The sequence below is a fragment of the Setaria viridis genome, chromosome 9 (genome assembly GCF_005286985.2).
Source record: "Setaria viridis chromosome 9, Setaria_viridis_v4.0, whole genome shotgun sequence".
Lineage (NCBI taxonomy): Eukaryota > Viridiplantae > Streptophyta > Magnoliopsida > Poales > Poaceae > Setaria > Setaria viridis.
The window spans coordinates 1,261,631-1,275,309 of NC_048271.2; the positions used below are offsets into that span (position 1 = coordinate 1,261,631).

The window sequence follows — 13,679 nt, forward strand, 5'->3', positions numbered from 1 at the left end:
TTTTTCTGTGAGAGGACAGTACTCGTATATAGGTAGCGTGCAATAATGGTCAGGGCCCTCGTCTTTACGGGCCTATAAGCCCATTATCTGATTTTTTTCTATTTTTTATTTTAGTGTTTTGCAAATATATATGTTCTAAAAAATTGCAAACCTATACGCATATAGCGGCTTCAAACGGTTATATGCATATTGATTTGTAATTTTTTATTAGAATATATATTTTGCAAAATATTAAAATAAAAATATATAAAAATAAAAAAATCCCATTATCTCAACCTATACAAGAAAAAGAGGCCCATTTAGCTGAAAAGCCGAAAGGCCAGCAGCGAGCTGACTAGTCAGAACTCGAAACATTTGCTTCTCCGTCATCTCCACCTCATCGACACCTCGGAGGCTCCGATCCACCACAAAAAATAAAAAATAAAAAAGCTCTGCCTGCCATGGCGTCTGCGGCGGCGCAGAGGCTCCTCGCGTCGAGCACAAAGATCATCGGCGTCGGGCGCAACTACGTCGCCCACGCCAAGGAACTCGGCAACCCAGTCCCCAAGGTCCGCGCCACTCCCATCCGATCCCCAAACACTCCCGTGATTCTAACCTCCATCGCGCTGGCTCCCCGCCTTCTTCCCCCGCGGCCTCTGATTTGATCCCGCGGCGCTGCCCGTGTGATGGGTGTTTTGCAGGAGCCCGTTCTGTTCCTGAAGCCGACCTCGTCATTCCTCCACGCTGGCGTGTCCACCGCCGCCATCGAGATCCCGGAGCCGCTCGAGTCGCTGCACCACGAGGTCGAGCTCGGCGTCGTCATCTCCCGGCGCGGGCGCGATGTCCCCGAGGCGTCAGCTATGGACTTCGTCGGAGGTAATCTGTGAAATGCGTCAGCAACAAGTGACCCGATATGGTCAACAGTGTATTCGCGTGATGATAAGGCTTTACATTCGCATTTGTGGAGGAAAATTAGTGTGGCTGCATAGCGCAGTAAAAATTAAAATGTTTCATCGACCAGGTCAATTAGGAATCTAGGATATGTCAAGGCTCTGAAAACTATTTGAGATTTGGAATTAGTGATGAGAGTAATTCTCTCCTTGCTGCTTTATTGTAACAAGAATGATGCCAATGGACAGATGGATTTTAGCAGTTCCAGCGTCATTTGACAATCTTTTTGGAAAGTGCAAGTGTGTAATTTAGAAGTTAGAATTGGCTAGGCTCATGCTTATTTGATGCTAATTTTTACGAAGCAGGAATATGAAATTATCTTTCATGGTACATAGAAATGCAGAGCCATGAACTCAAGTATATTTCTTGTACAGCTGGCATGTTATCTATATTCATCGGGTGTATGGCCTGAATGATAACCTCATTATTTGTAATCTGTTTTCTTCATCAATGGTGAACTTGAGTGAATAACTTACAATATGTAGTCTCTGTTGTGGTTTCCCCCATCTTTATTTTATCCTAATTAAATTAAGCAGTTTAGGGTCATCTTCGTTATGATTCAACAAAACGTTTTTTGGCATTCTCATCAGCAACAGCAAGAATCTAATATAAGATAAATGTTTGCATTGTTGAATTTCCCAGGTTATGCACTTGCTTTGGACATGACAGCAAGGGACCTTCAGTCTGCTGCTAAGGTGAGTGCTACCATCTGTAGTTTCCTGAGTCTTGTGTTACTTGTTCTATCATTATTGTTTTATTGCCATCTGTCGTCCCTAGTGGGTATGCATGATTACACACGCATTCAATTTACATAACTCATTTTAGCAACAAACTTTGCATTTTAATCTCATGGGTTACTCTTTTCTATATTATGTCTATTAATGAATAACAAGGACTCAGATTCTGCTTAGCTGAGCTAGTTAGTATCTTCATTCATCCAATATATTTCATTTCACACAATGTTATCTTTTCGGTATATTTTTGTGTTCAAATTTGTAGCATTAATTGCCCATCATGACCTTTTACTCTTATGTAGCAGACAAATGATCTCTTAATGTTTTTTTTAAACTCTACCTTTTACTTTCTTATCACACAAACTAATTTGGAATTTGCAGTCTGCAGGTCTTCCATGGACTTTGGCTAAAGGACAGGACACCTTCACTCCAATTAGTGCAGTGGTAAGCAATGATTTCTGTTTGAGGGTTGTGTGAAATTGGTTTTAGTGGATGTCTAAGGACACTATCACTATTTTTTTATCTATACATATTCCCTTGTTATAATTACAACTCAATGTCATATTAAAGTTAGTCGTGCTGTTGTTGGACAGACTTTGGCTAAAGGATATGACACCTTCACTCCAGTTAGTGCAGTAGTAAGCAATGATTTCTGTTTGAGTGCTGTATGAAATTGGTTGTAGCAGATGTCTAAGGACAATACTTTTTTTATTTATATGATTCCCTTGTTATAATTACACCTCAATGTCATATTAAAGTTAGTCAGTGCTGTTGTTGGGCAGAGACACCTATCTTTGCTGTTTTCCATGTTCTCCACGGCTATGCCATTCTAGTGACATGAATTTTGTATTCCCATCAGTATCACAGCCATGTTTGACTCCCATTAATGATACTTTGTCCATCAAACAGATTCCCAAATCGGCTGTCACTAATCCCGATGATCTAGAGCTCTGGCTAAAGGTAACTGCGCAAATCTGTAGTGTGAAATGTATTTATTCCTGTCTGAAGTTATAGATCGTGCAGTGTACAATTGACTACCAATTCTATCCAGGTGGATGATGAACTAAGGCAGAAGGGATCAACAAATGACATGTTATTCAAGATTCCTTTTCTAATTAGTTATATTAGTTCCATCATGACATTAATGGAGGGTGATGTGATACTAACAGGTAGTGACATTTTCTCTATGCCCAGCTTGTTTTTCACACAAGAAATCTTTTTGTGGGTTACTCATTTGTTACTCTGCAGGCACTCCTGAGGGTGTAGGTCCTGTCCGAGTAGGTCAGAAGATCAAAGCTGGTATAACAGACCTCATTGATGTCGAGTTTGATGTCCAGAGGCGCAATCGGACATTTTCTGCCTGATGCAATTACCAGGAGAGTAACGGTAAGCAATTTATTGGGAGCTGAGCTGTACTTGATTTTTCTAATACAATGACCTAAGATAGTAAGACTGCATGCTTTAATGCTTGAGGTGACAAAATAATATTAGGTAAATTGATCTTGTCACAGAATTCTTGTTCATAAAGGGCATATTCACTGTAGCAAGGCCATTATGATCATAAAGGGCATATTACCAATTTGATCTAGGAGGTCAGGTGGTGTGTATGTATAAGGCTAATGTTCCAAGCTAAGTTATCCAATTCCATATTCTCACATATATTAACCATGAAAACGTTGTGAATTACTCAGTTAGAGAAAGGAATTATATGAACTATTATCGCCCTGACTGAAAAGATGTGCTTTTTGGATGACTTTATAATGGTCTCAACAATTTCAGTAGTAAGCCTATCAGGGATTCGATGCCTTGTACTTTTGTCGGGCGGTCAAACTCTGTCCAGTTGCATAGTATTTGTATTTCTGACTGGTGCTGTCTGTCTGCAGGTGAATACAGAGAGCGGTCCTCCTCGACTACGGATGGCTTTTCTGGAGCAACCGCAGATCGTTCTTGAACCTTGTTGTTTCTGCGACCTGATGATTTATTGATGTTTGGCTTGGGGAAACTATCCATGATTCTATGAACATGTGAACTCGTTCCCTCTTGCATCGTTTCTCCCTGTCGATGGAGCTGTAAAACATTCACTTGCTGCAATAAAGAAATCCTTCTTAGCGCATGGACCTTTCACCCTGTTCTTTTATTCTGGCGTAGCTGTGAGAAACATGCAGCGGCACCATGGAACAGCTTTCCGAGTGATGCGCGAGAGGGGAGATCGTCAGATGGAGGCCTAGAATATATATATTTTCTGAGATCATTTTTTTTTAGACCTTTTTGAGATCAGATGGAGGCCTGGATGGACTCCAATCTGGTGGTGGTGGGCTGGTGGTGGCTGGTGGGCGGCCCGCATCCGCAAGTTTCCGGCAGCACGTCGCGCTTGCATCCACTACACAAATATTTGGGCTGAAAATTCGTTTCAGTTGGCCCAATTTTACCAATTCTGATAGGCCGAGCGCTCTGGTCCGCCTCACCGTACGATGCCTCCGCCTTCCCGCCTGGCCCTCCTCACCGCCGGCAACCCGCCGCCGCTCCGCCTCCTCCTACAGCTCCACGCGCACCTCCTCGTCTCCGGCCTCCTCTCCTCCCCTTCCCCTTTCGCTTCCCGCCTCGTCCCCGCCTTCGCACTCACCGAACTCGCCTCTCCTCGCCCGCTCCTCCACGCGCTCGCCCTCCTCGCATCCCTCCCCTCCCCGCCGGACTCCGCGTCCCCCTACAACCTTGCCCTCCGCGCGCTCTCCCTCTGCCCGCACCCGCACCTCCTCGACCGCCACTGCCTCCCGCTCTACCGCGCCCTCCTCAGCTCCGGCTCCGCAAGGCCCGACCACCTCACCTTCCCCTTCCTCCTCAAGGCCTGCGCGCGCGTGCGGGAGCGCTTCTACAGCGGCGGCGCGGTGCTTGCGCACGTTACCAGGCTCGGCTTCAACTCGGATGTCTTCGTGGTGAACGCCGCTATGAATTACTGGTCTGTTTGTGGGTCCATGGCGGACGCCCGCAGGTTGTTCCAAGAAAGTGTCGTGAGGGACGTGGTCTCGTGGAACACTCTCATCGGCGGGTATGTGCGGAAGGGTCTCCCTGGGGAGGCACTGGAGGTGTTTTGGAGGATGGCGGAGGAAGGAACAGTGAGCCGGATGAGGTCACGATGATTGGGGTTGTATCAGGGTGAGCGCAGCTGGGTGATTTGGAACTTGGAAAGAGGCTGCATGAGTTTGTGGAGAGTAATGGAGTCAGATGTGCTGTGAGGCTGAAGAATGCGGTGATGGATAGGTATGTCAAATGTGGCAGTCTAGAGCTGGCGAAGTCGGTGTTTGAAAGGATCGATACCAGAACTGTAGTTTCTTGGACAACAATGATTGTTGGGCATGCAAGGCTTGGGACGATGCAGGATGCACGGAAGCTGTTTGATGAGATGCCCGAAAGGGATGCATTGCCGTGGAATGCTCTAATGGCTGGATATGTACAGAGTAAGCAGGGCAAGGAGGCTATCGCGTTGTTTCATGAGATGCAGGAAGCAAAGGTGGCCCCAAATGAGATCACGATGGGTCGATGGTCAATCTCCTATCTGCTTGCTCACAGCTTGGAGCATTAGAAATGGGGATGTGGGTTCACCATTACATTGACAGACACCGGCTTCTCTTAGTGTTGCTCTTGGCACATCTCTAGTTGGCATGTATGCAAAGTGTGGCAACATTAAGAAAGCTATATGTATATTCAAAGAGGTCCCGGAGAAAAATGCTCTCGCTTGGACAGCGATGGTATGTGGTCTGGCAAATCATGGACATGCAGATGAGGCTATAGAACACTTCCGGAGAATGATAGAGCTTGGACTACAGCCAGATGACTACGGCCTAACGAAAATGTGAGAAATTTAGGCACTGTTTGCAAAGGGTCAGGAGATGGTTAACCTACCTTGAAGAGGTTGCGGGATCAGTCAATCAGTTAGGCCGTTTTTTGTTGAGATACAGGTCTGTGTATTCAGCAGATATATCATGGTGGCATGCGGACCCCTTAGAGGAGAGGTAGGCGTTGTCGTGTTGAGTAATGCATACATCACTTTCTCCAACATGCAATGTCTATGCTGCGTGCTTAAGAAATGTTGTGTTACAAAAAGTCTTCCGATTTATTAAGGGATAGATGAAATATTACACAATGCTAAAGATGATCAAACACCTTCCCTCCCACGCTCTTTCTCCAAAATGTAACATCTTCATGCCATGCCTATGGTCCATTCCCGAAGCAGTACATGTACAAAGGTTCCCAGACAATGAGTTCTGTACACAAGTTATCAATCTCACAGTTTCGAAACTTTTAGCGTCGAAGCACCGGTTTCAAACTTCTTGATGTAGTCGTAGATGTGCTTGCTGATTTCCTGTGCTCTTTCCTGCTGGATGAAGTGCCCAGCGCCCTTGATAACCACCACCTCCTCAAGCATAGGCACGTCCCTCTTGAGCCCGCCCTTGTGGATGTAGCTCCTCACTCCCGGGTGATGGTATGCCAGGTCACCGTCCCCAACAATGAACTTAGTTGGCACCTGCACCTTTGCTCCTGTCCATGGTGCCATCAGTTCCCAGTTCCTGAGCACAAGTCAGCCACATTTAACTACTCACTGATACAGGCATGATGCAGCACACAGGTGATAATGTATGATGCAATTCTCCAGTCTAAGATAATGTAAGATTGTGACAATGAACACCTTCTCCATCAATATATAGACCGACAGTTAACCTGTCGGCTTCTGTTAAAAAAAGGACAATGAACGGTGAAAAAATAGCTGAAAATTAATCTAGTAGTCAAAATGCCTGTAGTTCAAACAGGACTTGCTTTGTGGCTAGTACGTTTGAATCAAAAATTCATTGTTGTTGCAACAAAATTCAAGATCTAATTTACAAAGAAAAAAAGGACGATAGAGATCTTTCCAGCATCTTGCAAACACTGGTGGAGGTTCCCAGAAACTTACTAAAATTTCATATTATACCATGGTTCATGTTGGTTGTGAGATCCTGCTGCTCAAAAAACTAATGTCACCATTTTGGAGATATGAGGATGTGGCGATTCTTATATTGTTTATGACTGACTGACTGCACTATGACAGCAACAGGACGCTAGGGAAGGAGACTGATTGATACAAAGCAATTAGTTACATAAACAGTTGAGCACACAAACTTGCTAGGTAAATTGAAATGAAATGAAACAACAACCATAAAGGTCTCTGTTTCTGATTTCTACTCTGCAACTGGCAGCACATAAAACCTTAAGACATAATATTTGAGACAATAGTATTGCTACTGATATCGACCTGTTGCAATCTAAAGCTCTATACTGCAACACACTACTGCAGCTTGTGAGTTACACAAAAAACTGGAAATAGGTGATACAGATGTGGTTTAGAAGTTTGGTGCGTGCAGAAAGGTTTTACGAAAATACAAGAAACGAATTCAGAAGGGCATGACTTGATCCCATGCTTATGAAACTCAAATTAGTTGCAAACTTACAGGTCTAAGCAGCGATAGTAATTTACTCCACCAGCAAATCCAGTTTTTGCATACACACTAGCAAGGTAACTGACATCTTCCTCAGAGAGCCAAGAAGGGAGTGCTATTTCCTTATTGTATGCTTGCATTTTTCGAAGATTCATAGAAGAAGAGCCTGTGGTATTAACAGTCAATGCCAATTTGAAGAAACTCTTCAAGTCAAAAGCAGCGAATTCTGCTTCAACTCCAGGTTCCTGCCAATCAATGTGATGCTTAAAAGGTAAGTTTTAAAGATCAGCACCACTTATCTGACACTTTAGGTTCAAATATGGAAGTTGAAAACCAGAGAGGATCCAAGTTGATGCAACTAGTCCACACAGATTAAAGTTAATGGTAAATTACCCACATACTAGAGAACAGAGATCGGTAATTATTGCCCAACTAAGAAGACGCCTTATAGAAAGACAAGTGTCTGCAACTGAAGCATAGTATCCCCCAAAGAAGCAAATTTAGTAGACACATATTAGAGTAGACCTTTGGAAGATCAACTGATGGGAAGCTTCAACACACCATGCGAAATTTGTGAATAGCTGACACTTCCAAGGGTGCCATGTCTAGTGTCTATGCCACTAACGATGCATCAAGATGAACCCACATGAGTGCCCCACTTTGGGGTTAGGTTTGGACTCCTAGGAGCATCACTATAGTCTGTTTCATAGATTCAATGCAGCCCACTGAACTCGACAGTCCCATGTACATTCAGATCACAATTGAGGAATCGCATCCCCTTTCTCCCCTTTCCATAAGAAACCATATGGCCCATCCGTATTAGAATTGCAATAAGAAATGGCACTCTAAGGCCATCATCACGTTCAAAAATATGCTCCAATTCAATCAAATTGCCAATAAATCTGCGGATGCCTAACATTTGCACAAGCGCCCTTTCTTCGATGAATCCATCGGATGATAGGAGGAGCAACTGCTGACCTGGAATCGGCAGACGTAGTAGTCGTCGCCGTATGCCGCGCGGAAGTACTCGACGGGCTTGACGCCGGGGCGCCTGGGCATGAAGGCAACGCTGAGGTTGACGAGCGCGCGCACCCGATCCGGCCGCAGGACGCACAGGTTCCACGACACGATGGCGCCCCAGTCGTGCCCCACCACGAACACCTGCACCCGCAAGGTCAGGTTTCAATTTCCACATACCAAGCAATTTCCCCGAAGTTTGGGGGGAATCAAGCCGCGCCGCCGCGTGCGGGTACCTTCGGGAGGCGGAGGGCGTCGAGGAGCGCGATGAGGTCGCCGACAACGTGGAAGGCGGTGTAGGAGGACGGTTCCGGCGGCGCGGTGGTGCCTCCGTAGCCCCGGAGGTCGGGCGCGACGCAGCGGTAGCCGCGCGCGGCGAGGTACCCCATCTGGTGGCGCCACGAGTACCACAGCTCCGGGAAGCCGTGCACGAACAGCACCGCGGGGGCCGAGGAGCCCTCCGGGCCTGCCTCCGCGACGTGCATCGAGATCCCGTTAGCCTCCACCTGCCGGTGCCTCACCGCCGCCATGGCGTCGCTGCGCCGTTGCCCGTCGGGGTGGTGCTGCTGTTGACTGATGATTGGGACAGGCGGACAGCGGCGACTGCCGACTGGTGCCGTGCGATCGGGTCTCGCTATCGCCTTCTCAATTGACTCCTTTTTAACTTGGGCCCAAATGGTCGCTTGGGCCAAACATAAACCGGACCGGGCCCGATAGATCGGTTTGCACGACCTGCTTGTTTTGAATTCGAGGTTCCGAACTTGATAGCCGCAGTGACGTATCGCTTGAGAGAGCCTGTGGTAATCAAATGATGATCACTTTGTGATAACCGCAAGAGCATTTCAGTCCGACGCTTAGCAACTAACCAACCGGTCCGTTCGAGTCTGTGTTGTGCGTGCGTGGCACGCGCTGGGCATGGCATCGAACCCACAACCCACCCTTGGTCGATAAAAAGGTGCCCGGGGCAGTGCAGCAGCGCACCGTCAACTCGATCTTCCTCTTCCTCCTCCCAACAATCCATCCAGTAGATCGAGTCCGTTCGCCGGCTCCACCGAGATCGATCGTCGATTCGTCGTCGTTGCTGACTCGCCTAGCGCGGTAGTCGATCGATCATCCAGAGGAGTCCACCGACCATGGTGATGGAGTGCCCTGAAGATCACAACGACGAGTTCTGCCCCAGCAACGAGAGACGGCTCATCGACGGCTACCTCCGCCCCAAGATCGCCGGCAAGAATGTCAGCAGCGCCTACGTCCACGACGCGGACGTCTGCTCGGACCACCCCTACGACCTCGTGCGCGGGCACACGCCGGCGCCTGGCACCGGCGACGGGGACGACAGGGCCTGGTTCTTCTTCAGCCCGGAGCGCTACGTCGGCGGCGGCGGCGGGAAGACGAGCGCGCGCGGCGGCGGGTCCCGTCCCGGGCACCGGGCAAGAGCCGTCGTCGGCGCCGACGGCAAGAAGAAGGGGACCTGGCACGCGGAGGGCAAGAAGGAGGCGGTGGCCGGAAGCGGCGGCGGGTACTGTCGGAGCTTGACGTACCACGAGATGACGCCGTCGGGGTCGTTCGTCAAGCCAGGGTGGCTGATGGTCGAGTACGGCGTCGACGACGAGGACGGCGGCGGCGGCGGCGTGGTGCTGTGCAAGGTGTACAAGTCGCGTCGAGGGCCTGGATCGGACGTGCCGTCGCGCAAGAGGAAGGCGGACGTCGAGGCACCATCCGGGTCCAGCTTCTTGTCGCGGCAGCGACGGACACACCACGACGACGACGCCATGTCTTGCAACAAAGCGGCGCCGCAACGCCAAGAAACAGAGCTCGTGCGGTACCAAGGCACAGAGCAGGTGCACGGAGGCGATCCGCACCCCGGCGACGCTGACGCGTTCACGATGTTGCGGGCGTTCATGGAGACCGATGAAGACGAGATCGCCCTCCAACTCCCTGCCAACTTCGACCCTGTGAAGTACCTGCTCGGAGAACACCAGCCGGGCCCGGGGAACACCATCCTCGAGGAGTTGATGGGTTCTTCAGCGCCTGTCCAGTGCAGCGCCACGCCAAGCTCGCTGCTGTTTGATAACGACGTGTGCGCGGCGTGGCGCGTCCGCCCATGGATGGCGCCTGCCATTTGTGCAGTTTGATTCCGCCTACCTGGAGTCTGGAGAGGAAGTTCACCAGCTGCCATGCCTGGATGCTTTGGTGCAGCGATTGTAGCTCAAGCCTAAGGGCAAGTGTAATCGTGGATTATTGTTTGTTTCTGACAGTTATACACAGTTATATTCTCTTTCGAAAAAAGAACAGTTTGTATTCATTCTTTGCTGTAATCCATGATGGTAAGAACACATGATCTAATAGAAGCAGGCATTGCTGCTGCACTGCTCATGTTCTTGAAAATTGGCCTGACTTCTCAATTATTGCTTGCTTCCTATGATTCTCGTCGTGGTACAAGCTGCTCATATCATCATATGGAACAGCCAAACAAACAATGGGCGAATGTAAACAGATAATGCTATCTGCACTGAAGCAGGACGAGAAACAAGATGCAAAAAAAAAAAAAATTCGATTGCGTAAATAATTGTTGGATCCTTAAACTGACAGCCAATAAGCAAGTGCTGTCTAAGAAGTCAACAATCAAAGAGGATAGATGAATGTCTGGCAGTACAAAATTGTGAAGATTAGAAACAAAAACATTCTGAAACATGAATTCTCGACACTGAAACAGCAGGCAGCAGGAAAGACTGAAGAAGCAGCGCTCTATCTTGGTCGTCCGAATCAATTCGACGCGAGTACGAGAGAATCGATGCACGTAGTGTAGCATCTAAATGGGTTGCCCGCTCAAGTTGTATGGTACATGTGTTGCTGCTACGGGCAGCTGGTAAAACTACGCCGTTCTTTTGATCTGAATAAGCAGATGGCACTATTGTTGTTTTCTACTCCCTCCGTCCCAAATTACTATTTGTTTTGGCTTTTCTAAATATATCATTTTTGCTATGTATCTAGACGTAAATATATATATTAGTGCATATCAAAATGTATGTATCTAAAAAGATCAAAACGAATAGTAATTTGGGACGGAGGGAGTACAATATAGATCTGCTTTCAAAACTTTAACAACACAACGGTATCTGGTACTGAGTTAGGCTGTAGAGAAGCTAAATCCATGCAACAATCAGTTCAAGGGAACATGAACTACACTTGAGTAAACAAAAGACCTGTAATGAATCAACAAGCAAGAAATGATGCACAATAGCGTTGATCTTAGCCACCAAGAAGGCTCAACATTACTGCAAACCATCAAGGCATCAACATACATAACAAGAAAATAAATCCCCAAACGCATTCCTCTGTGGCTCATCTACATATATGTAGGAGAGCAAACAATAAGAACCTCTGGCTACGAATTAACAATGGATAAAGAGCAGACCTATTTCCAGCCACCAAACCTCAAGAACGAAAGGGAAAAAACATATAACAGAGAAAAATCCTTCAAAATTAACACACCTGGGTCCATCTTAATGCAGGAGACACATGACATTTTCTCCTTCCCATTAGGACCCATTTTCAGTTCAGAAAAGAAGTATTTGGGAACAAGGTCGGCACAGCTCGTGCCGCCTTTGGATTTTGCTAGGAAGTTTGCATGCATCCACCAGCCATTATAGAAAAAAGCTATGCTGTCAACTGCTTTTACCAGCTCACGCTCATCCTGTTAACACAGTCGGGATTCAGACACTACAGAGAGGAACTTGTGAAAATGGTAAGCTTAATAAAGAGCGTATACTTCATTAAATCGATTGTAGTGTTTCAGAGCAACTTTCGCACATGCAGGGGTCCGCCATGATACATCATTCACAGATTTCTCCCTGCATACAAGTTACAACAGCGGGTACAACACAATTATATCCGTTGTGCAGCTACACATTTGAACAACGGATCATATATGTTCCCTTCATATCGCAACAACAAAACAATCGAAAACTCAACTTCAAAAAGGGAAAGTAATTAAAATCCCTGCAAATTTGCTAGGTGGTATTCTCATCAGTACCTGCATACTTTCGAACCCAGAAACAATTTGTTGTTCTGGTCAGTAGAAACTCAAAAGAGACTATATATCACATAACTCTTAATGCCAAACTGATTAGCTCTCACAGTTTGCTGGTACATCAGTGACCCATATACATATACTTCAGAAGTTCAGATGGAGATAATAAGGTATTAGCATTTATGTTAGGTAGGAAGAGGCTACCAGTATATCTTGTAACTTTAAATGCCAAAGTTACCATAGCATGTTAAGAATAATCTGGCTACCAAAGACAAACCTAAAAAAAACTATGGAACAGTTTCTTCAGCATGGTCAGCCTGAACATCCAAGCTTGTAATGTTATATATGTTTTGTCATTTCATAACAGTTCCCATTGTTGATCTGACCAGATTATCATTAACATAGGCATAATGTTGGTAAGAAAATCTTGGTGTAGGTCAATGTGCCCCAAATATCAATGGAATTTGTGCTCACTCGGTCAAACAAGTCTTCTTATCTCCTTTTTTTTCATACTATGGTAAGAAAATGATGAAGTGGCTGTAGACAGTAGAATATATTAGTGCCTTTCTACAACAGTGTAGCGAATCTGAAGAAACAATTTAGAAACAATCAAAATGTGTTTATAAAAGATCAAATCTAAGCATGGTTGACGGAGCGAATGTTTGTGACTTATAAATGCATGGATAATGACCCATTAAATTTATTATAATTATGTTGCCAACAAAGTCTATGAATAATTGTGCATGAAACAAATAGAATCAGTATGTACACATAGGGGTAATAGAGACATTATACATCACTTCCAGCCACTCTCATCCTCGAAGAAGTTAGGTTGCCAAACAGACCCCAGCTTTCAGAAGCCAGCTTTCAGAAAGCTAGCTTTCAGAAAACCAGCATTCCAGGATGGAAAGCTGGAAGCCAGCTTTCGAAAAGCAAAAGCTAAAACAATTAAACAGGGCCTAGTTGTACTAAAGGACTGGCTGATCCATGCCCATCCCTGATCATATCATCCTAGTGATTTTCAGAAATTTCCTAGCCCACAGCATATAGTTTAATTGGCTGTTCATCCTCGTTCCTCGAGGTCTAACCTAGCAAATACACAAGAAAATGATCACCAGCAACTCTGGGAGAATTATTAAACACGACATCAATTTTGGTGGAAATCTTAATCAGTTTGATGACCATTCGGCCGGTTCTCAAGATGTAGTATGACTCATATTGCAGAAGAGAACCGTAGTTTCAGATTACGGCATAATACACAACACATCACAGCATCCAAAGAGAGCCGGAAATTGCAGAAGACAAGGAATAAATTCTGGATTCGGGGAAAGTTCTGGGGCAGATGTGAGTCCGCTGTTTACCCTTTCCTAAACTGCAACGGGCCAGGTTTGTTCGTGCTGAGGACGAAGACCTTATTAATTAATTAGTTTCATTTTGTGTAGTTCAAACTGAAAATTTAGTTAATTAAGTTGACATACACTTTGATTATCGGTA

The 13,679-nt window shown here is 46.1% G+C and overlaps 3 protein-coding genes across 5 annotated transcripts; 2 read left to right on the plus strand and 1 right to left on the minus strand.

The window, feature by feature from the left end:
* Nucleotides 1–331: 331 nt before the first annotated feature.
* LOC117838333 (oxaloacetate tautomerase FAHD2, mitochondrial) lies at nucleotides 332–3,777 on the plus strand. 3 transcript variants are annotated; one of them, XM_034718321.2, is made up of 9 exons: nucleotides 335–548; nucleotides 681–855; nucleotides 1,573–1,625; nucleotides 2,046–2,108; nucleotides 2,258–2,302; nucleotides 2,574–2,624; nucleotides 2,716–2,833; nucleotides 2,913–3,050; nucleotides 3,548–3,777. In XM_034718321.2, the coding sequence occupies exons 1-8, from the start codon at nucleotides 441–443 to the stop codon at nucleotides 3,026–3,028; spliced, it is 729 nt and encodes a 242-aa protein (XP_034574212.1). In that variant the 5' UTR covers nucleotides 335–440; the 3' UTR covers nucleotides 3,029–3,050; nucleotides 3,548–3,777. The 3 variants fall into 3 exon arrangements, with proteins under 3 accessions (XP_034574213.1, XP_034574212.1, XP_034574214.1); XM_034718322.2 differs by lacking the exon at nucleotides 3,548–3,777 and having other exon boundaries at nucleotides 332–548; nucleotides 2,913–3,052; XM_034718323.2 differs by lacking the exon at nucleotides 2,258–2,302 and having other exon boundaries at nucleotides 338–548.
* A 103-nt stretch (nucleotides 3,778–3,880) lies between these two features.
* LOC117838969 (pentatricopeptide repeat-containing protein At2g22410, mitochondrial) lies at nucleotides 3,881–5,749 on the plus strand. Its single transcript, XM_072290701.1, is given in 4 exon segments — nucleotides 3,881–4,778; nucleotides 4,781–5,193; nucleotides 5,196–5,289; nucleotides 5,292–5,749. Coding segments are annotated over 4 exon segments (1,377 nt in total). The 5' UTR covers nucleotides 3,881–4,135; the 3' UTR covers nucleotides 5,519–5,749.
* Nucleotides 5,690–8,778, minus strand: LOC117838332 (epoxide hydrolase 1). The gene is made up of 4 exons (XM_034718319.2): nucleotides 8,389–8,778; nucleotides 8,114–8,296; nucleotides 7,148–7,380; nucleotides 5,690–6,229 (listed from the first exon to the last, which is right to left on the minus strand). Exons 1-4 carry the CDS (start codon nucleotides 8,680–8,682, stop codon nucleotides 5,947–5,949), a joined length of 993 nt encoding a protein of 330 aa, XP_034574210.1. The 5' UTR covers nucleotides 8,683–8,778; the 3' UTR covers nucleotides 5,690–5,946.
* Between the last annotated feature and the right edge of the window lie 4,901 nt (nucleotides 8,779–13,679).

What these genes read in the sequence shown, in the direction of transcription:
- LOC117838332 (XM_034718319.2), bottom strand. Translation starts at nt 8,682, where the DNA reads ATGGCGGCGGTGAGGCACCGGCAGGTGGAGGCTAACGGGATCTCGATG. An exon ending in ACGCCCTCCGCCTCCCGAAG is followed by an intron (nt 8,297 to 8,388) that starts GTACCCGCACGC and finishes TTGCGGGTGCAG; the next exon opens with GTGTTCGTGGTGGGGCACGA. An exon ending in TACTATCGCTGCTTAGACCT is followed by an intron (nt 6,230 to 7,147) that starts GTAAGTTTGCAA and finishes ACTTGTGCTCAG; the next exon opens with GAACTGGGAACTGATGGCAC.
- LOC117838333 (XM_034718322.2), top strand. Translation starts at nt 441, where the DNA reads ATGGCGTCTGCGGCGGCGCAGAGGCTCCTCGCGTCGAGCACAAAGATC. An exon ending in TCGGCAACCCAGTCCCCAAG is followed by an intron (nt 549 to 680) that starts GTCCGCGCCACT and finishes GGTGTTTTGCAG; the next exon opens with GAGCCCGTTCTGTTCCTGAA. An exon ending in GGGTGATGTGATACTAACAG is followed by an intron (nt 2,834 to 2,912) that starts GTAGTGACATTT and finishes GTTACTCTGCAG; the next exon opens with GCACTCCTGAGGGTGTAGGT.